The sequence below is a fragment of the Poecile atricapillus genome, chromosome 3 (genome assembly GCF_030490865.1).
Source record: "Poecile atricapillus isolate bPoeAtr1 chromosome 3, bPoeAtr1.hap1, whole genome shotgun sequence".
Taxonomy (NCBI): Eukaryota; Metazoa; Chordata; class Aves; order Passeriformes; family Paridae; genus Poecile; species Poecile atricapillus.
The window spans coordinates 40,913,843-40,934,603 of record NC_081251.1 but is presented as its reverse complement, the minus strand read 5'-3'; the positions used below and the strand labels follow the sequence as shown (position 1 = coordinate 40,934,603).

Below are 20,761 nucleotides of genomic sequence, written 5' to 3'. Positions count from 1 at the left end.
TTGTTAGCAAATTAAAAGCTAGAGGTGTAATAAGTGGTGACTGACAAAGTTTTATGGAAAATACCATCATTCAAACAAACCTTATAATTTGTTGATGAACGAAGCTGTGTGAATGTATTGTTAAAGCAGTCATTAAATAGAGGAATTGGCTAATTGGTAATCAACAATGTATCCATATATCTCTACTCTGATTTCCAGGGGATTTCCATCCTGCATTTCTCCATAATAGTGTTGAACTCTATTGCTAGTCTAAATGTTGCTAGCACTTAAATGTTTAAATACCCAATGTTAATTGTTGTGATTTGTTGTGTCATTTCAGCTCTGACATTCCCATAGGAAGGCTTACCAGTCTCTGTGAATTCACTGTATCCAGTATAGAAAATGCTTGTTTGATTAGACTCTGACTTTAAAAGCTAAAATAGATTTTAAATAGAGACTGCAGAGTTAGAAAAAAACAGTGGAGGAGTAGACTTGAAGACCATACATGGCAGAGCTCCTGTGGTTTTGGGGCTTATTTCTCCCCGTTCGTGTCTCAGACCCTCTCTTTGTTTCTGTTTGCTTAGGCTCATAGAAATGTTGGATGTTAGGGACCTCTGAAGGTTGTCTACTCCAAGCTCCCACTTGAAGTGCCAGTGTCCCCAACGCTAGATCAGGTCAGTCAAGGTTTCAGGTGACTCTTGGAAACATCCAGGGGTGGAGACGCCATTCTGGAATCTCCTTTTCCCTCTGTATTACATAGGATCTGCATAATCACACTAAGGCCATGTAAAATGCAAGGTGAAAGGAATAAAGAAAGGAGATAATGAATGGCAAGTATTGAGTGAATAATGAAAAAATAAGGGAAGGAGGCAGCTTGAAAACTTGGATCTTAAAAGATGTGTTTGAAGTCTTGGGCCGCTGTTGGTGTCATTGAGGAATGCCTCCCTGAATGTGTCTTCTTCTAAGACAAGCAGCAATTTCATCCTAAGCTTCAGCATGAACAAATGCTTGGGAAGGCTAATAACTCTTTCATTGTAGCAATAGGAGTTTTTGGGCAAGGAGGAGCCTTGTGTCTGTCTGGCATTTCTGTTACGTCAGTTAAACCCAAGAAGTAATATTGACTTCATGGTGGAAGCGTCAGAACCTGAAGCTGCTTTATCTTCATATCTTCATATCTTCTGAGCATTTTTGTAGCATAGAACTGGTAAGAGAGTAGATCAGAACATTTTTTAAGAGAAAATAATTCATACTCTTTGACGGGTCACTCCATTATTATAGGAGGTAACATGGGAAACTCATTACAGCCTGTAGGTTAAGAAACTAGTTTTTCTACTGGGGGAACTTTCAAAATATAACATAAGCATGGCAAATGTATGGGTTTTTTTATCTTATTAAATATCAAGCCTACAGTCCTGGTAGTTAATTTATGGTTTCAAGGTTATCTTTTAAATGAAAAAGGACTAAGTTTAAGTGGTTTTGGTTAAAGCTTGGATTAGAGATAAAAGAGCTTGAGTTTCTGACATGAGATCTCTGACAGGAAAGTAGAATATAGAGACCATCAAAGTTTCTAAATTCTGGGTGTTTTGTCGTATGATATGTTAATTTTTTATAATTCCAAATAGATTCAAATACTCCTCATGAATTTGTGTTCTAGAGCAGCTAGCATGTGTTGATTCTTAGTGAAAAGAATGAGATACTATTTTTCCTGAAAGTCTTAAAACACTTCCGAATATGTAATCCACTGAAAAGTATTTGTTTAACCTCATTTTTACATTTTCAGATTTTTCTGAGATAAATACAAAATTATTCATGTAAACTTACAGGCCACAAAATTGGCTTTTGACTGCTTAAAAGATTTTCAAAGATGAGTAGTGTTTTACTTTGCTCCATTGTCTCAGAGTTAATTTTGAGAACAAAGTATGTTCTAACTTCCTAAACTTCCAAAACAGAATTTTCAAAACTAGTGTCTTTTCTTTGTTGAAAGGAATTATTTCCTGGTTGACATGGTTAAGGTTTTGACAGTATTCAGACTCTCACCTGAAAGTCTGTTACTTTTTCACTTAAAACATGGGGTTCTTTTACAGGTTCCTGAAAGTCTGTGGCTCTGAACTAGTACGTCTTGAGTTGTCTTGTGGCCATTTCCTCAATGAAACATGCTTGGAGGTCATCACTGAAATGTGTCCAAATCTTCAGGAATTAAATCTCTCATCATGTGATAAAATACCACCTCAGGCTTTCAACCATATAGCCAAAGTGGGCAGCCTAAAGCGTCTTATTCTCTACAGAACAAAAGTGGAGGTAGGAACAGCTATTTTTAACCTTTGCAGTAAGTATTTTCAATCCTGATAAAGTTGGTTTGGGGTTTGTTTGGTTTTTTTTCAATAATGAAGAAGTAAATTATTATTTTGAGTTTATTATTATTATTATTATTATTATTATTATTCAGAGCTAAATTCAGAAAATCCAAGGGTAGTTTCAAAAACCTTAGGATTTTCTTATTTTCCACATAGCTTTTGGCCTGCATGTTTTGACTTACATTGTAGACTTGTGACTTTCCACCAGCTATTTTAAACAAAATTACAAATTTTGTGGTAAAATTACAAATTTAAAGCTTTTCTTTAGCTTTCTCCAGACAATTGGCAAATATAATTGTAAAATTATTATGTTTAGTAACTTTCTTTAATTCTCAACATTCTCTCCTTTAAAATTACTTGCTAATTACTGGATTCCTACATTGTTTGTATATTAGCAGTATTTTAGATGCAGAACACGACTTTTTTATACAACTTCTCATTTACAGTGTAAAAATTACTTCTTTATACAGTTACTTGACTGCCCAAATCAGAGTTGTTACTGCTTGCTGCAACACAATTCCTCTCTAAGATGGAATGGGTTTGTGGGCTGCCTCTGAGAAGTCTCTTGTAGTTTGCTACATTTTACAAATGTTGTATCCTTATAAATGCAGCAGTTTGAATCAGAAGAATTCCATTCTTCTCTCAGTAACTAACTCGTATGTAACAACCTTACTACCATGGTTTAAAGGGAAGCTGTCCTACTTCTGTTGTTGCAAGAGCTGTGCCAAAATGGGGCAAACCCATGTCTCTGCAGGCTGTTTCATAGCTTCCAATCCTAGATTAAGCATTTTAAGATTTTTAGAAAGAGTTTGGTTGTGTGAGTTGTGGTTCACAGAAGTCAGGCTGTGACACTGGATTGTGTGGGGTCTTAATCTGAAGTGTAATGAAAGGAATGAAGTTGGAACAGTAGGTCCTGTCAACTAGATGTGCAAGGGACATCTGAAGTTAAGAGTAATGTATTGCATTCATAAGTAGTTCACACCTGACACACGTGTTAGAGTTAGATGGGTCTTGTTGTCCTTTGTTTGGGGAATCCTAAGTTTGTTTGTGCCCAAGTTCCAGCTAGGAGTCTGTAATGGTGAGTAACACAGGGCAGTTAGATTAGTCTACCTGATGTGAGCAGTGCTTGCTGTGGAGTTTGCTGTGGAGAGTACAGTCACTGTGAAGCCAATACCCCTTAGTAACTTGTTACTTTGTGGTAGCTGCTCTCTGTATTGAAGCAATTATTATTTTCTTCAAACCAAAATGAAAATTGGTGAGCCCACATTTTTTTGAACAGAGCTGTATTGATGCCTTGGGTGTATCTGTTCTTTTTCTACAATACTAGTTTTTCTGTTAATCTTGGATAGATCTCCTCTATTTCATTTTGGCTGTTGGCTCTAATTCACAAAGCTTTTTCAGATCGAGGAAAGATCATTGTATCAGAGGTAGTGATTGTGTAATTTTATTACTTTTAACTGCTGATTGATTAAAATCTTCTTGATTCTACTCAGGTGACTTCTGAAGTTTGAGACTTCATGCTTGTAATAGTGCAGCAAATGAAATGTACTCTGAGGTGATTGGTAACTGTCATTCCTCTGCTATCTCTGTGCTGAGCAGAGCTTGAAATTAGATTGAATGTAGGTGGTAAATATTTCCTGACTTTGAAGCCCTTACATTGTGAAGATTCACTTCTGCCTTTCATGTGTATGGACATGCCTCTGCTTGTAGCTGACAAGAACATTCAGTCATAATCAAGTTTATTTAAGATTGTGCTTACATTTTATACCTAAGTATGAACAAAAGGCACTCTTCCTAACAAACAGTGGAAGAGAAATTTCTGGAAATTTAAATCCATAAATTGGAGACGTGCTTGGGTTATAGTTGTTAATGTGAAGCCACTTTGCAATATACATTGTGTATCACAGGTCAAAAAATAAAAGGGAAATAATGAAGATGTGGCATCAGATTTGAGTTAAAGCATTGGAACTACAAAAGTCACAGCTTCATAGAAATAACATCTTTCTTGACATGAGCTTCACTTAGTACAAATCTTTGGTTATCTGTACAAAATAGGCTGCCATTCATGCTTCTGTACTTTTAAGCTGGTACAGAAATGCTTGTTACTAAGTGGTGGCTATATGCAAAAAAGGATAGCTTAAGCAAGTGTTCTGTGAAGTGATTGAGACTTCTCTAAAACTTATCAAGGAGCTGTTTATGTTCTTGGTTTTTGTGAAATTTCTACTGCTGTCTTCATTGTTGGAGCTTCTGAGGAGCAAACAGAGGAACAATACTAATGATTAATTAAGAACTTGGCATTGTATTGTTGCTAACTGGATCTGCTCAGTGAAAAGAATCTGAGGCTGTGAATCCACTAAGAAAAAATGCAAACTGATAACATGTATGTGTTTATTATGAGAAAATTAGAAGGTGAGAAGAATAGATCTGATACAGTGTTCAGCTGAAGTTGTCTCAAAACCCATGAAGAAGAAACTGAAAGAAAAATCTGTTCATTTAATTTAGCCTGTTTTCTTAAATAATTTGGGGCTTGCTTTTTCTTTTTTCTTAAACCAAGCAATAAGCAAAATAAACCACTAAATTATCATGTGTTAGAGTACATCTGGGTAAATAGTGCAATTTTTTCTTTTGGTTGTGGATTTGGACATGTGATTAAATAATATAGGAAGAGATGAAGATTCTCCATCCTATTTGTCAGTATGTGATAATGCTGTTTCTGGTTTTGCATTATGCTTACTAGAAAATAAAGAATTAACATTTTAATAAAAGAAATGGTATTTCTCCCATATACACTCCAAGCTACATGACCAAATACAGGATTTTCTTGTGCAGTCTAAGTCTTGCTGTAGCCTTTCCCTTTACTTTTTTGCCTTTTAATACTAAAAAAGAGGGGAAGTCTAAATTTAAAGTATCTGTTGTACTTTTTCCGTGTATATGATTACTGTGACATAGATAAGTCCTAAGGAAACACTCTGCTGAAAAATTGACTACTATTAATGGGGTTTTTTTAGGTGCATAGATTTTGAGAACAATGAGAACTTAATAAAATTGGTAACATTATGTTGTCTGACCAATTGTAATTACAGTTTTTCCTTATTTTAGCTATTTTCTTTGAATAGGTTTTGTATTTTAAAATGTTGGCATTGATTCTGTAATCAAAGCTCCAGTTTTTAAGTGTGTTTTTAATGAAATGGGCAAGGCTAGTGTTTTGCTACTTAGTGCACTGCTACTTTGGTTGCTGTATCATCTGGAAAACATTGTAGTCTTTGGTCTTCACCCTGCTGATTTCTAAGGCCATGTGTAATGTTATTTCCTTGACATTCTGAGTGTGAGGTTGTGTGTGTAAAATTGTTTTCTAACCTCTGAACTGAAGCTTCCAATGCCTTTGAATTATTTCAACCTTTCTGTTAGAAGAAAGTCCAGTGACTTTCACTAACTTTTCAGTTGCTAAAAAAAGTGTCCTGCATGGCTATCCTCCTCCCCACTAAAAAATGTGTCTCATTTTCCTAGTGCTAGAAGTTCATTAATAAATGTTCTCAAAGGTTGTTTGATATGTATATGCTTGAATAATTAGTATCTTGCTTTGAGAAACTAATCTCAATTTGTGTGCTCAATACCACTATTATACTTGTGGGATTTTTGTGCCAGCTGTTTTGGTATTTACTGATATATAACTCCTTAATGTTTATTTGTTGAGAGTGTATTCACAGCATAATTTAAGCACTTGTTGGCATTGATACATTTGAAGAATACAATGAACAGTGGAAGTATTATTGTGTACAGTAATTGGCAATGCACATCTTTATCCTTGAGCATGAATATTATCTTAATTTAATGCTTACTGTGTAGTATTCAGTCCATATAAATAATGAAGCCAAAATTGTATTTTAAAGAAGCCAAAGCCACAATTACAGTAGGAGAACTTGTCAGTCTTCTTATTGATGGGTGTAAATTTTAATGTAAGATTATATATTTCATGTTGCATATTCTGACATCTTTCTAATGTGTAAAAAAAACCCATAAAGTTTGTATTTCAATTATATTTGAGATACAAAATAAAATACATTCAAATTAATTACAATGGACAAAAGACTTTGTTTTTCACACATTTTAAAGCAAGTGTTGTGTTTATAGATTTTTTTTCTCTGATAAATGTGACTGAAAGCAAATTTGGAATTTGAGCAGCTGCCAGAGTGGATCCTGGAAATCTTGGATACCAGAAAGAAGCAGAGGAATCGTAGCAGTAGATGTAATAATTCTTATTTTCTTAGGCCATGAGCAATATAACAGTTAATGCTGCCATAAAATATTCTACAGAGTTTTTAGAAATAACCTATTATTGGTCATGTCATACTTTTGAGAGCTATTGTTTAAAGAGTTTTCACTTTGAGCAAAGTTCCATTGGCTTGGGTATGTATCTTTAGGATGGAGAGTTGCAAGCAAATAGTGGGGGAAAAAAAAGGTGAAAGGCACTAGCTAGAATGTGGATTCTTGGAATCAAGCTGAGTCAGTGACAATTAATAGTGCAATACAGGGCCTTGGTGGTGCTTTTTGATTTCATGTCAGGCTCATAGTGGAATTTGGTTGTTTGAGCCTGTAATGTGAAGTAAGGGGGAAGAATGAAGGTGTAAAACAGATTTGCAGACATAAGGGAGGACATAATTTGACCAAATAAAGCAAAATCAAAATACAGTAATTTAATTAACTGCAGAGACTATTACTTTCATTTAATTAATTCAGTAATTGCTGTGTTGCTGTGTCTCAGTCCCTGCTGTGCCCCTGGCACTGCCAAGTAGCTGTAGAGAACAAAAAGGTACATTCTGAATCCCAGCTTGCAAATTATACTGGGCCTGTTTCTGAAGAGCCAAGTTGTTCTGACTTTTGAAAGGCTACACCTGTACTCGTTAATAAGGCTCATTCCACCTTGTTCTCCTCTTACCTCATGCTTATGAGTGTTCATATTTTATCAGTGTTTTTAAGTGTGTCGTAAAGTTTTGGAGACAAAAGTTTTATCGCTGTCTCAAAAATGGTATCTCAAAAATGGTCCTATAATTCATGTGCATTAGAGGGAGATGGGGAGCTGATTTTTAATGAATACATTTCAGTTGTCTCCCTTTTCATCATGTTTCTTTCCATGTTGTATCTTCCAAGGTGATAGCTGATGGATACTTGGATGAGAATAGAATTCCTGTTCTAATGTTAGCTTCTAGTGTGGAGGAAAATTATTTGCTGCCATGTTTATTTTGGATCTATAAATGAATATTGTCTGCGTTAATGTCAGAAGGCATCACTCAAATACCCTTGTGAATTTTGGTATTTAAGGACAGGGTGGAGGCCTCATCCTGGAAAGGGACTGTGTCCTACATCTCTTGACAGCATTTTTCAGTTGGTTTGGGTATGCCAGCTGAGCTGGAGACAGGTGGTCTGGGCTAAACAGTTTCCAGAAGTTCCTTCCCACACTTAGCTCTTCTGTGATTCTCTTAGTACTGGTGACCCTTATTGAGAACTTAACCCAGGAGCTTTGTTTTCCTGGTCTCTGACTCTGGCCAGTTACAAGGTGCACAGTTTCAGTATGCAACACTTCTTCCATCAGTAAAGTTTGTGTAGTAGCAATTTACTATTTGTAATTTTGTAGCTGTGGTACAAGGATATATCTAAAGAAGGCCGAGATTCTCTGACATGTGTGATACTGATAGGATACTCAACATAAGGGTGTGTGTAAGGAGTTGAAATACTGTACACAACATAACATGCTTTTCTAAGTTGTAGGAAGTTCACTTTGTTATAAAGGTCAACCTTTTTGTCTGGAAAATTTGAGAAAAGCTTGTTTAAGCTTGTTTAAGAGGTATAATAATTTCTGGGCTCAATGTGATTGGATACCTGCAGGGGATATCTCTCTCTGTGACTACATGGGCATCTTGGTCTTCCAAAAGACCACAAAAACTACCCTGTAAAGGGTGAGGTGACCTCTTCTATTTGTTTCCTCATGAAATAGCTCGAGGAACTGAAGAACTTAAGCATTAAACAAATTTGGCCACCATTTAGTTCTAATTTGACATGTGATTCTATGCTAGTTTCCATAACTGACATTTTCTGTAACATTTCATTTATCCGAAAATTAACATATAGTGAAAACTAGACCAATAGAAGGTGAACAACTTGAATAGTTCTGCAAACATCCAAGTATAGTTTCAAGAAATGTATTTTGTGTGTTATTGAATGTTTGTGTACTATACCCAGATGTGGGTTTTTTCTGTAAAAAATAATATACTGAGATTAGGTATTTATCCTCAGAACTCAAAATCTTAGAAACAGTGTGAAAATGAGTGCTTTCTGGGCAACCAGCAGGTATGAGAACTTTTTCTGAAAACTACGTCTAGTACTTTATAAGTATCTAAAATTAATTTTGAACCACTGACGTGTTTATTAGCATGCATCTCATCTCTATAAGCCTCTCACAGTATGTTGTATCTTTAACTTAATTGTTTTGAGGTATCATAGACCAAGAAGTCCGTAACTGAAATTATCTCGATGCCTTGAATACTGTGTATGGATGTGGGGGAGAATGGGAGGGAAGATAATCCTGGAATCATATTTTACAATTTCTTTGTTGGAGCAGATTTAGATGAAAATTGTATTTCACCATTACCCTACGTTTGGTTTTCTACATTATTAATCTATTGCATTCTGCTTTCTGTAAAAAAAAAAGAAATTGCTTTTGGGGACTACTGCAGCATGATTGCAGGTTTTTAGATGTGGAGGTAAGATACCTTGAAATTCATGAAGTAGATATTTTTTTTTACTTACAGGCAATATTGGTTTACCCTGTTGTACCTTCTAAAAGGCATGGTTCAATAGAAGTTTACAGAATTCTGGCTTTGCATCCAATGAGGTTTTTAATCATTGTGGTAGAATAGCAGATGCCAAGTAATTTCTGACTTAGTTCTTTCACAGACTGTGCCAAGAAAATCCCCTCACCCAAACAGTTGATTTTGGCTTTCTTCTAGTGCTGTGTAATGCCAAAGGGAGGAAAAAATAAGTATTGTGAATTTTTGTAGCTTTTTAATTACTTTTGACAGTCTTAACAAGATCATCTTTTCATGTATGGGGTGTTTTTAATTACAAATATTTATAGAAATAGTAGCACTCAGATTGAAATAGAATTGGTTTCTTCTGAGAATTTCTTCGGTTAGTTGGGTTTTTTACTACAGGTAGTTCAAGTATGCCAAAACATTTTTTGGTGTGGTACCTGTGAAATACTATTTCACTGGCTTAAGGTAGACTAATACATCAACTATTTGAAAATAACATTTTAATTTAACAACATTAAGTAGCACTCATGGTGTGTGTGCTGAAATTAAAGATGTTTTGGGCTAATCTGTTCCCACAGTCGTGTGTTTCTCTGGGTTAGTCAGCCACTTCTGACATCCCTTGCTGTGTAAATTTAAACCTTTTGGGAACAAAAGGGAAGCTTCTGCCCAGATCATGAACAGAGGAGCCTTTCTGTGCAGTTTTAAGAATATTATGTTTTTTCTGCTAAAGAATCAGCTTCTGAGAATTATGGATGTGATTGGTGAGCTTGAGAGAGACGTAGATTTCATTGGCCTGGCCTTCGTCCACAGTCCTCCAGTTCTTTTTTTATTTCAGTATCTCAGGGTTCCAAGAATTTTAAATAATTCATTCAAAAGTCATTGACTTTGATAGTTTTTAGGAAGACAGAATACTTAGAGCACCCTGGAGAGTTGCCTCCTCTTTACCACATTTACCCTTCCTCATTGAGGTAGGATTGTGGGGGTGGGTATTGAAGGAAATATTTTCTACTAGTAACTTGGATTTTTAATGTTAAAAATACAAAATTGAATCCTGCATAATTATTTTTTTTTCTTCAACAGAAAGGTTAACTGGAGAATTAGTGACCCTGATTAAAAACATAGTAAGGGAAGGGAGGAAGCAGTCTTAATTATCTGAAGATCATTTTTAGATTCCTTTGTCTTAGCATTAACTTCACTGAAAAAAATTGAAGAAACAATTGCAAAAGAATAAAAGTATTTTAAAAGACTTGAGCTCTTGTTTTATTGAGGAGCTGGAAGAATTCCTAATTTATGTCAGACACAGATCTTCTGAGAAGGGGGAAAAACAACCTGTTGTTTGTCTCCAGTAAAAAGATAACAAATTTAAAAGTATCTTTTAAGATTTATCTATAGAAAATGAATTAAAAGCTGCAGACTGTTTCTTCCCTAAACGAAGCTCATAGCAAAACTTCATTGTTTTTCTTAAGCTCTTCCTTTAATCTTCCAGAATCACACTGTAGTGCACTTATTTTCATGCCTTGTATGGTAGTGCAGCTGTTACGTGATAGCCATATTATAGTGTATCATTTGTATTTTTTAAACCCTTTTTAGATGTTTTTAATCTCTGACTACCTGACAATGAAACTGCAATGAGTAAATAGTTAAATGTTCTAAGTGCATCTTTCACAGGTGAGTCACATCTGCCACAGAGAGAAGGTTTTCTGTTTGAACAGACGTTGAGCTCAGGTTATCTGAAGGATGCCTTCTTTATCATACTAACATCAGAAATTATTTGTGCCTTCTGCTGAATCAGGAATGTAAAAAAATCCTTGAAAAAGTCAAGCAAGATTCAGTCTTGCCAAGTGCATTGCTCTGGCACCAGTGTTTGGTTTCTCTGCTGGTGGGTTGTTTGTTCAAACGAGCAGTACTTTTACAACACTGAAGTCAAAACTTATGCGATGGCCAAGGCCTTTACAAAGACAGGTAGGATACATTTTAATCCAATGCCAACTGTTTATTTGAAGTATACACAGCACATAGCTGTCTTCCAGTACATGTTAGTTGTATGTTTCCAGATGTGTATTACGGAGTGGAGGACTTCGATGTTTGGACAAACCTGTCACCTGTCTCGTGTTGTGTAAAGTGGATTTCAAGTGGTAATCTCATCTCTTGTTCAAGTCAGGATCAGCTCTGTTGATCTTCTTTCTGATAGACATTTGTTGTACCTGTATATAAAGATTTCAGAGAATCTTCAGGACATCTTCCCTTTTTCTGAGGTTTATGACTAACTACTATGCCTTAAAATATTTCTGAAATATGCTCTGTAAGGTTGTGTTTAGCAGCACTGTCATATCCTTCTGATCAGTTTGACGTCAAAGTCTTCTCTCTGAAAACAAATTCTTCACTGTATGTTTTCCTCATCTGAAAACATCTTTCCTGCGAATGGAGGACAGGGCAGACCATTTTATTTGCCCACTTTGAACTTTTCCTGTTGTCTGTGGCATCTTATAAAAATTAATTATTTTGGTAGGTTTTCTTTTGCCTTGGATGGCAAAAGAAATTTAGACCACTGAATCCATGATTTCACTAAGCAAAAGTAAATATTACCTAAAGTTTGTTTCCAGATTGTTTTTTGGTTTAGTATATTTTGGGATTTTTATAATCGTCCATACTTCTCTCAATCCCTTCAAAAGGGAGCAAGTACGAAGCTAAACTTTGCCTTTGGTTTGGGGGAAACTCATAAAATTTCCGAACAATACACGTCTTGGCTAAAAGGCAGAAGAATGTTGTTACATGGATAGTCTTTGATTTGACTGTCTCTGCTTGGCCAAGAAAGGGAAGTTTGACTCCAGGTTAAAACTTTCTTATCCAGAGTTTAAGTGGTCTCTTAGCTCCTCTTGCAAAGCACTCTAACATTTGAAAGTTGGCCTGTGTTACAGCTCCAGGATTGGGTGATTGCCTTGCTGTTCTCCTTTGCTCAAGTAGGAGTGTTGTCGCTCATGTTGTTGTACTGACAGATGGCTTGACACAGACAGGTTATTACAATGATAGTCCTTCTATATGTAGTGCATATGGATTCTGTGAGCTGCCATTCTCTCCTGCTATTTTCATGTCTTTTGCCACCTGGATTCGCAACTGACTGAGACACAGCTAGGCATGCACAAAGGGTTTTTTCATCTTACATGACATATGCAAAGCCCACCTCAGTTACAGAAGAACAGACACTGTGTCTGAAGGAAATCTGGTTTGCTGTGTGTGGGCATGTATGCGCCCCAGAAGAGGAATTAATATAGCCAGTAAAATGAATGTTGAGTTTGTAGTTGTTTACTCTTGGGCTTGACTTGGCACAATTTGTGATGGTATGACATAGTGTTCTACCAATCTCCCTTCTATTACTCAGATTTCTAGTACTTTTTTTTAAGTTGTTTTGGTTTTTTAAATAATGTTTTAAAGTAGTAGATTGTGAAAAGACCTTTGAAAATGTGTACTCAGTGCATGGCAGTACAAGAAGGACTGTCTTAAAAAAGAGAGGGACTAAAAAGGTACTCCCAAGAGATCCATGATGTTCCTGTTGAAGTTAACACATGGAGCTCAATTATGTATCAAGATAACTATGAATACTAGTCTTCCTCTCTATTTCACCCCTCTTGGAAGAAGTATGGAATTGATCCTGCGAGCTGTTCAGAGTGACTGTTCACTTTTGCACTGTTTGTGTGAATTGAGGAAAGAAATTGCTGTTTCCCATTCTTTCAGGCCAGTGCTTAAATTCCAATCTGGAAACCATTACTAAAAAAGACTTGGTGGAGTGCAGCAATATATTCAGCTTTCCTGTGGAGACATCTGAATACCTGCAGAAACTTTGTTTGGAGCTCTGTGTGCAGTCAGAAACTGATTTTTTTAGCTCCAGTATTTAAGGTTTGCAGACAGGGGTTTGGGAATTTTGCTTTTTGGTTGTGCATCTGAGTAGGTTCTTAAGCTCATAGCTTTCACTGAGTTGAATAAGAAAGGCTATGTCTCATTCTTCTTGAGTTATTTGTTTATTCCTCTTTAATGATCCAAATGAACCATTTGCTTATTAAGTGTACAATTTAAAATTAATTGGATATTTACACATCTACCAGCCTTAAAATAGTCTTAATAACCTCTTGAATAATGACTTTTTAATGCTTGCATTTCATTCCCTAGTTACCTTTTCCTTTAAAAAGTGGATGAAAGTCAAGCAAGCAAGGGACAGTGACTTTGTAGGGCTTCTACCAAGATATATGTGAGGAAGGCTTACTCTTAGCATCTACTCTTAGGCTGCCTTTGAGAAATCCAACCTCAGAAGGCCAAGCTGGAATCAAGATTCCATACATGTCAAATGTTGGGTGTTTATAATTGCTCCTGGGAGATGCCTAAATCAAATGTCTGAAATGGTCTCTGTGAATACCCCGTGCTGTGTCCCTGTTCTGTGTCTGCCAGTCTTTCCAGGAATCAGATGTTTCTTCTTGGTGATATGGCAAAGGATCATATTTCTGCCAAGTTCCATTAGAATGTAACAAACTGAGGAAACTAAGTAAAGCATTTAACTATAAACTTTCTGAAAACGAATAAATTTATATTTAAATAAATGATACTACCCCTGAATACAAACATTGACTAGTGTTCTTGTAATTATACTTAATAGCAGTAGATTACTTTGTCACTTGTATACTGCTTGGGTTTTTTTCTGTTGGAAACTGTAGAAATCCACATATTTTTGTTGTTAATATGTTGTGAAGCCTAGTCCTGTTTTAAAGCTTATATAGATCACAAAGTCCTAATGAAGCGATGTTTTAAGTATGATGCACAGGTATCTGTGATGTGAATCCCAGATTATATTCTTTTGTTCACACTGTGTTTCGAACTACAAAACAAAGTATGTCTACAGACATTGCAGAAGGATCTTTTCTGTGTCTCAGAAACACTGGTAAAAATCTGTAAAGTTTCCTTTGTTGTGGAACAGACCAGCTGTGCACTTTTGTAAGGTGCATCTGATGTTGCAGTCCAATTTCAGGCTGAGCAGTGTGCAGTACTTTCTGCAAAGAATAGCAACATTAAATGGCAGGAAGAGGAGTGTAAAATGCACATTATATCTGTTTCATCTCTGTGATAGTAGTGACAAGTGCTCAATGGCTGTCAGCATCCTTGTCAGCACAGAGCCGCCTTTGACATTAAAGTCCCCAGCCCAGGCCTGATGCTGTGCAGCTCTATTGGCAGTTCCATCAGGCTGCAGCTGATCTGCGAATGTCAGAGCCTGTCCTCTTCTCCTGGTCTGTTGCCAGCCCTCTGTGTTTGCAGCTGGCCTCGCCTGTTATTTGATCCTGCCACACTTCTTCATCGGCTCTCCTATGGGAAATGAGCGGATAGGTCAGTGGTGTGAGGGTATCTTCAGGGCAGCACAGAACCCCATCCAAAGTGACTTGCATAAAGGTTTGTAATGATCACCATTTCTTTAAGCCAATCAATGGGTAAAGTACCCAGAGACTCATTAAGTGGCATTTAAGGCACCTGTAAAAGAGTTTTGAGCTGTATTTCAGGAAATGTGGTGACAGCCTTTAATGTCTAATTGACCTCTTCTCTTTGTTTCGCTTTCTGTATTTCCTTCTGATGTGTTCCCCCGTGGCAGCAAACAGCACTGCTCAGTATTTTGAACTTCTGCTCGGAGCTGCAGCACCTCAGCCTGGGCAGCTGTGTCATGGTAAGTGCTTGGACCATTCAGGATGTGGTGGGGGATTGTGCGTGCGTGTGCGTGTGTGCACTCACTTTGGAACCTACCTGGGTTTGTTTCACAAAGGTGTGTTAAATGTGAAATTGATACAAGACTGCTCTTTTGGAATGTCCTAGATGAATGCAGCTTGGTCATATATTTAAGGGTTATGTACTAGTTTAGTAGGTCTAAAATGGCTTACAGGCTTTCTCAGAGTTCTTCAGCCTTTTTCTAAGTTTTTTGGGCATTCTCTATATGAGTAATCACTTAATAAGTAATTAATATGACTTTCATAAGGAGTTGCAGCAACTGATCAACTTAAAATGGAAATAAGTACAGTCTTCAATCATTCTTCAGTAGTTGCACTTCCTGTGGTCATAAAAACTGTTGTAATCATTTTTTAAGGGGAAAACAACTGTGCAAAAAAATGTTTCTTCAAAGAAACAGCTTTTGCTGCAGCTTGATCCTCAGTATTAAGTGAATTTTAAACCAGCTGTGTCTAGGGTTTATAGGAAGTTTATTTTTGTCTTTTATAAAAGTACATCTCACTGTACCATGCAATGAACAATTTTTGGAGCTCTTTAGAAATGACTAATGCTTGAGACAGATGCGTTGTGTGTGTTAGGAAGAAAGCCTTGAAACACCTCTGTATGTCTGGAACAATCCTGCACGTGACCAAGTGTCTGCTTTCCTTGCAGATTGAAGACTATGACCTTATAGCAAGCATGATGGGAGCAAAATGCAAAAAGCTTCGCAGTCTGGATTTGTGGAGATGTAAAAACATAACTGAAAGCGGGATTGCGGAATTGGCTTCAGGCTGTCAACTTTTGGAAGAGCTTGATCTTGGTTGGTGTCCTACGCTCCAGAGCAGTACAGGCTGCTTCACAAACCTTGCGCGCAAACTCCCGAATTTGCAGAAGCTCTTTCTTACGGCCAACAGGTCTGTGTGTGACACAGACATCGAGGAGCTCGCTGCCAACTGCACACACTTGCGGCAGCTGGATATATTGGGTAAGAGAATGTGGGAATAACGGTGTTTGTTTTACGGTGTCTCAGAAGCTTTTCAGTTAAAAAGGAGTCCTTAAGACAAAACTGTCTTCTAGACATATTTTTTAAATAATTACTTCTTAAAATTATGGTTTAGCACATAAACAAAAAGAGGGACGTTTTATTGCATGAATTCTGATTCAGAATCCAGTGGATTTATACCAGCTGTGTAATTTGACTGCTGGGTATGAATTGCTTAAAGTGGAATTTAAGTGCAAGATTTTTTTCGCTGACTTTTATTTTCATGAGTTTTTTCATCAGTTTTTAACTGCATTTTTTAACTTTTGCCGTTTTTAACTGCAGTTTTTAACTTTTAAAAGCCTTTCTGTTTTGATTATCAGAAGATCCAATTTCTTATCATTCTTCCTGCTTTTATGTTTTTATTTCTGTGAAGTGTGACAAAGTATATTTATAGCATGAGTCTGTGACCAATAGACAGACTTTGCTTTTGTCCAATAAATGTGTTATATAATATGTATTATGTACTATGCAATACTGAATTTCTTCATCACTTTTATCAGTAAATGGAGTTATTAAAGATGAAAGGGTAATTAACAAACCTAAATAGACTTTCTAGTAAGGTGGGAAGGAAGTGATGATGGTCAAAAAGCATAGCAAATCTGAAATTCCTGAAGCTGAATCCTCTGTAGCTTCCATAGTTGATAATATTTTTAAAGCTCTAAAGTAAATATACTTTGAACTTTTGAGTAAGGACTTTGAGAAGTGTAGTTTTGTGTAATGCTGAATTTATTCTTTTATAGTGGCATATGAGGTTTTCTTTTTATAATAATGTAGGACAGCAAGGATGTTTGTGACATCAGTGTGGGAGAAAATTCTTCATGGTTTTACCAACTTAATTTCACAGGTTAGCTGAAAAAGGAAGATTTAAGTGAAAGGGAATAAAGTAGTTGCTCTGTGTACTTCTAACATTTAATAATTGTAATGAAAATACTATACTTAGGTTGAGAGGGATACTGCAAAGGACTGAGAGCCATCAACATGAATAATGTTCCAAGCAAGTTTAAAGATTTATTCTTACCAGCATTTATAATTTACCATTTACTTTAAGAATTTACCCTGTGGGTTCAGATTGGCGCTCCAGTACACTCCTCTATAATGATAAAGAGTTTTACTCACTTTTGACTGAGAGAGTCACCTTCTGACCAACATGGGAAAGACATATGAACAGAAAAAGCCTTAACTCCACCTAGTATAAGTTGTAGATACATTATGTTTATGCCCCCCAGGGGTACTGTGTTTTGTGTATTTTTAAGAGACTCTGCTCTTATTGTAGCTAAATTATCAGGGGCACTGCCTGGGTATGCATGCTAGAGGTTCTTTTAAGGGGATCATCCTCTTTTCTGTAATATCTGGCAGTTTCGTCACGGGAGGTTGAGGCTACCTTCACTTTAGTGGAACCTTTCTGGTTACTCGTTCCCTGCTTGAGTTGACGCACTCGTGCTGCCAGGGCAGAAGTGGGTTTCCCATCTCACTTTCCCATGTCTTCCCCATGGTCACGTAGAAAGAACCACAGCTCAGTTCGTGAGGTGTACCCTCTCTCTCTAGCTGGGGGACGTGGGGCTTGGAGTTTTGGGCTTGTGACCCGCACTGGTGCCATATGGGAACTGCTCTTCCTCATCTCTTCCCTCATTTCCCTCATCTCCTCTTTGAGTTCTTTAATTACAGCAGAAATCTTAGCCTGATGTGGGCAATGGACCATACTGTCATAATTTCTAAGCCTGGTGGCAACAGAACCCACCGTCTCTCGGCCGTTATCGGCATTAATTGTTGCAATATAGGTGGTGTAGTCACGTGGCCCTAGATTTGCCAGACTCCACAACATCTGCCCAGTGCACCTGACTTTGTCGGGGTTATTATCATGCTGTTCACTCCTTCTAAAAAGGACCTCTAATATTGCCACTTCTCTCAGCTGTTGGATCCCTTCCTCAATGGTTTTCCATTCCCTTCTATGATAGTGCTCTTCCATTCTCTCTCTATGGACAAACCTTTCTCTTACACTCATCAAAAGCCGCTCCCAGAGGGAAAGGGGCCCTTGCTCCCTGACAAATATCTGATTCACACCTGAGTCCTGCGTCAAGGGTCTCACATTCCTCGCCTCACCACCATCCAGCTGCACGCCTGTACCCATAAGGTCCCAGACCCGAAGTAACCAGGTGGTATAAGGCTCACGCCCCCGCCTCACAATGTCTTTTTGTAACTTACGGAGACTGTCATATGTCAGAGACTCAGTAATGATTTCAACTTCTGGCTCCCCTGTGGGTTGTGAGGACCCTCCTTTCTTATCCTTATCAGCAGGGTGCTGTGATTTCATCTTAGACTTCTTCGTTTCTACAGGGGCAACAGCTGCTGGCTGTGACTGCCCTTGTGGTTCATCTGGAACCTGGATGGTTGTAACATCTGTGGGTTCCACTGCTGCACCATCAGACTCTCCCTCTTTGGGGCAGGGGGAGGGTTTCTCAGCAGCTGAGGAAATGCACTCTATCCTCTGGCTCATCTCACATATCTTTTTCACCAGAACCCCCACCCACTCTGGGTGGTTCATTTCTGAGGTGGGCTGTGGGGCAGGGGCAGGCTCTGGAGCAGCACTCCCTGTCTCTGGGGCAGGGGCAGGCTCTGGAGCACCACTCCCTGTCTCTGGGGCAGGGGCAGGCTCTGGAGCAGCACTCCCTGTCTCTGGGGCAGGGGCAGGCTCTGGGGCAGCACCTCCGGTCTCTTTCCCTTTGTCTCTGAAGGCTAAGTAGAACAGGCTTATCAGCAACACCAGTCACTGTATGATGTCATTAGCATCCAGAGAAGATTTTAACCCTTTGAAAACTGGCGGGGTAGGCTCAAGGAACTGGGTGAAAGGTTGGGAGAAAATTTCCCCAGCTGTCTTTTTCTCTTAGTAGGTACCATTATTAAAGTAACCTGAAAACCATCCAGTTAGTGTGTGACAGCTCTGAATCTATGAGCCCGCCGTCCAGAGGATGTTAAACATCCATGAATTCCTCACCTTATTAACCCACAAAACAAGCTGGATAATAGCCACAGTAGCCTTAGTTATAGGACTCATATTTAGGTAAGGCGCAGCAAATGGGAGAAATATAGCTGTGACCACATGGCCCACGAACCTGGGTAAGCTAAACAACATGGTTCTACCTAACAAGGTTTCTAGATCCAGCACACAAAAGTTAGGTTATTTAAGAACTGTTATTCCTTTTTTGCCCTTTTTCTCTCAGTGCCCCACGCTGGGCGCCAAAATCTGTCTTGGTTCTAGAAGACAGGTGTCTGCAGGGGAGACAGGGAGAGCAGGAGCTTCTCTTGGGATGAAAGAATGTAGACCCCCTCCCTCCGAATTATTATAATTTTGAAATCAAGGGGGCTTTCAGGCAGAGATCTGGGGATAGGAATAACAGTTCTTTACTAGTATAACCAGACAAACAAACAAACAATAACTACAGTAATAACAAGAACACAGAACCAGGGACCCCGGGACAGCTTTCTCGGCTGAGACGGGATGAAGGAGAGGCTTGTTTCACAAACCCCTCGGGCAGTCAGTCCCGGTGCTCCTGCAGGGCTCCGAGGAAACAGTCAGCTGGAACAGCAGGGACGAGCTGAGATCCTGGGCTGGTGGCTGAGGTGGATCAGCAGCTCCACGGCGGTGGCTGCCACACGTCCTGGCAGGACTGGGGGTGCGAGGCCACCAGCAAAGAGGGGAGAAGGAGAAGAAATAGCAGCTCTGTCTGGGTGATGGCGAAATTCTCTTCTCTCCACCGCAGCAGCTCCGCGACCCAGCACACGAACGTCCTTCCCCGAAGCTGAGGAAAAGCCAGCTAAAAACTGTCCCCACCCTCCTTTTTCTGCCCCCTTCCCCCCCCACCCTGGGCCCGGCCACTCTTTGTCTTTTGTGAGCACCTTTAAGTACCGGTAGTTAGGTTGTCCCAGCACATAATGGGTAAAAATTCCCACCTAACCCTCAACAGGCACACTGTCCTGTTCAGACACGAAAAGTTTCCAAATAGTGTAGGGAATTAATCTTTCGAAACACTTATGTCCCCCTGACCACCCACTTCCATGTGTTTGTTACAATGGCCTTGTGTCTGCCCACAAAGTGGTCAGACCTCCTTACTGCACCAGAGGCACTCCAAAGAATAGTTTGGCTGTGTTAAATTTATGGATAGTCTGTTACTTCTGTGTCCTCTCTGACAGTAGTGAAGGTTTGCTGCCACAATTCTTTAGTGTTTGAATTCAGATTTGAATTCAGTTTGACATCTTAATGCGCTTTTTTTTTTTTGCTTTTTTTTTTTTTTTTTTTTTTTTTTAATAACATGGAAGTAGTAAAGGAGTTTGTTCTGTTCCCTGGGTGCTTACCAATATTCCTGAGTCAGGTGGATTTGTAGTCAAACTTTTCCAGTGAGATGTTGCGGTCAGATAAATCCCCTCTAGGGGATATCCAGTTGAATTACCTGCAAAATGAATAATCTGCAAAAATAATTTCTTTCTTCCTTCAGAGAAATATTGGGTAGGGGGGGAAAAAGGTTGTCCTCTGCTGTAAACAAGTCAGTACAAGGTGATACTATATATGTGAAGGACTTACCCTGCTTTTTTTGGCAGCAGCAAGGAAACTGTGTTAATTTTGGTCTGAATATAGTAATCACTACAGTCTGTAGTTACAAGAAAGAGCTGTCAAGTAGAACCACATCGTGTCATCTGGAGGTAGATTTGCCAGGTGTTCCCATATAAGTGCAGAAGTCTCTGTTGTCTGAACTAAAGAGTCTCTCACTGTGCAGGAGTACCAAGGAAGTCATAAATCTCTGAATGTGCTCTTACTTTGAGCATGTGATACAGGGCCATCCTCTTACTTT

General features: G+C 38.4%; 1 protein-coding gene across 3 annotated transcripts in view; it reads left to right on the top strand.

Moving 5' to 3' along the window:
• The window catches only part of FBXL4 (F-box and leucine rich repeat protein 4), a 66,524-nt gene that overhangs the window by 30,533 nt on the left and 15,230 nt on the right, over positions 1-20,761 (top strand). For all 3 annotated transcript variants that reach the window (XM_058834755.1, XM_058834756.1, XM_058834757.1), the window contains 3 exons: positions 2,064-2,277; positions 14,769-14,840; positions 15,548-15,860. In XM_058834755.1, coding sequence (XP_058690738.1) covers positions 2,064-2,277; positions 14,769-14,840; positions 15,548-15,860 — 599 coding nt within the window. The remainder of the gene's footprint in view (positions 1-2,063; positions 2,278-14,768; positions 14,841-15,547; positions 15,861-20,761) is intronic.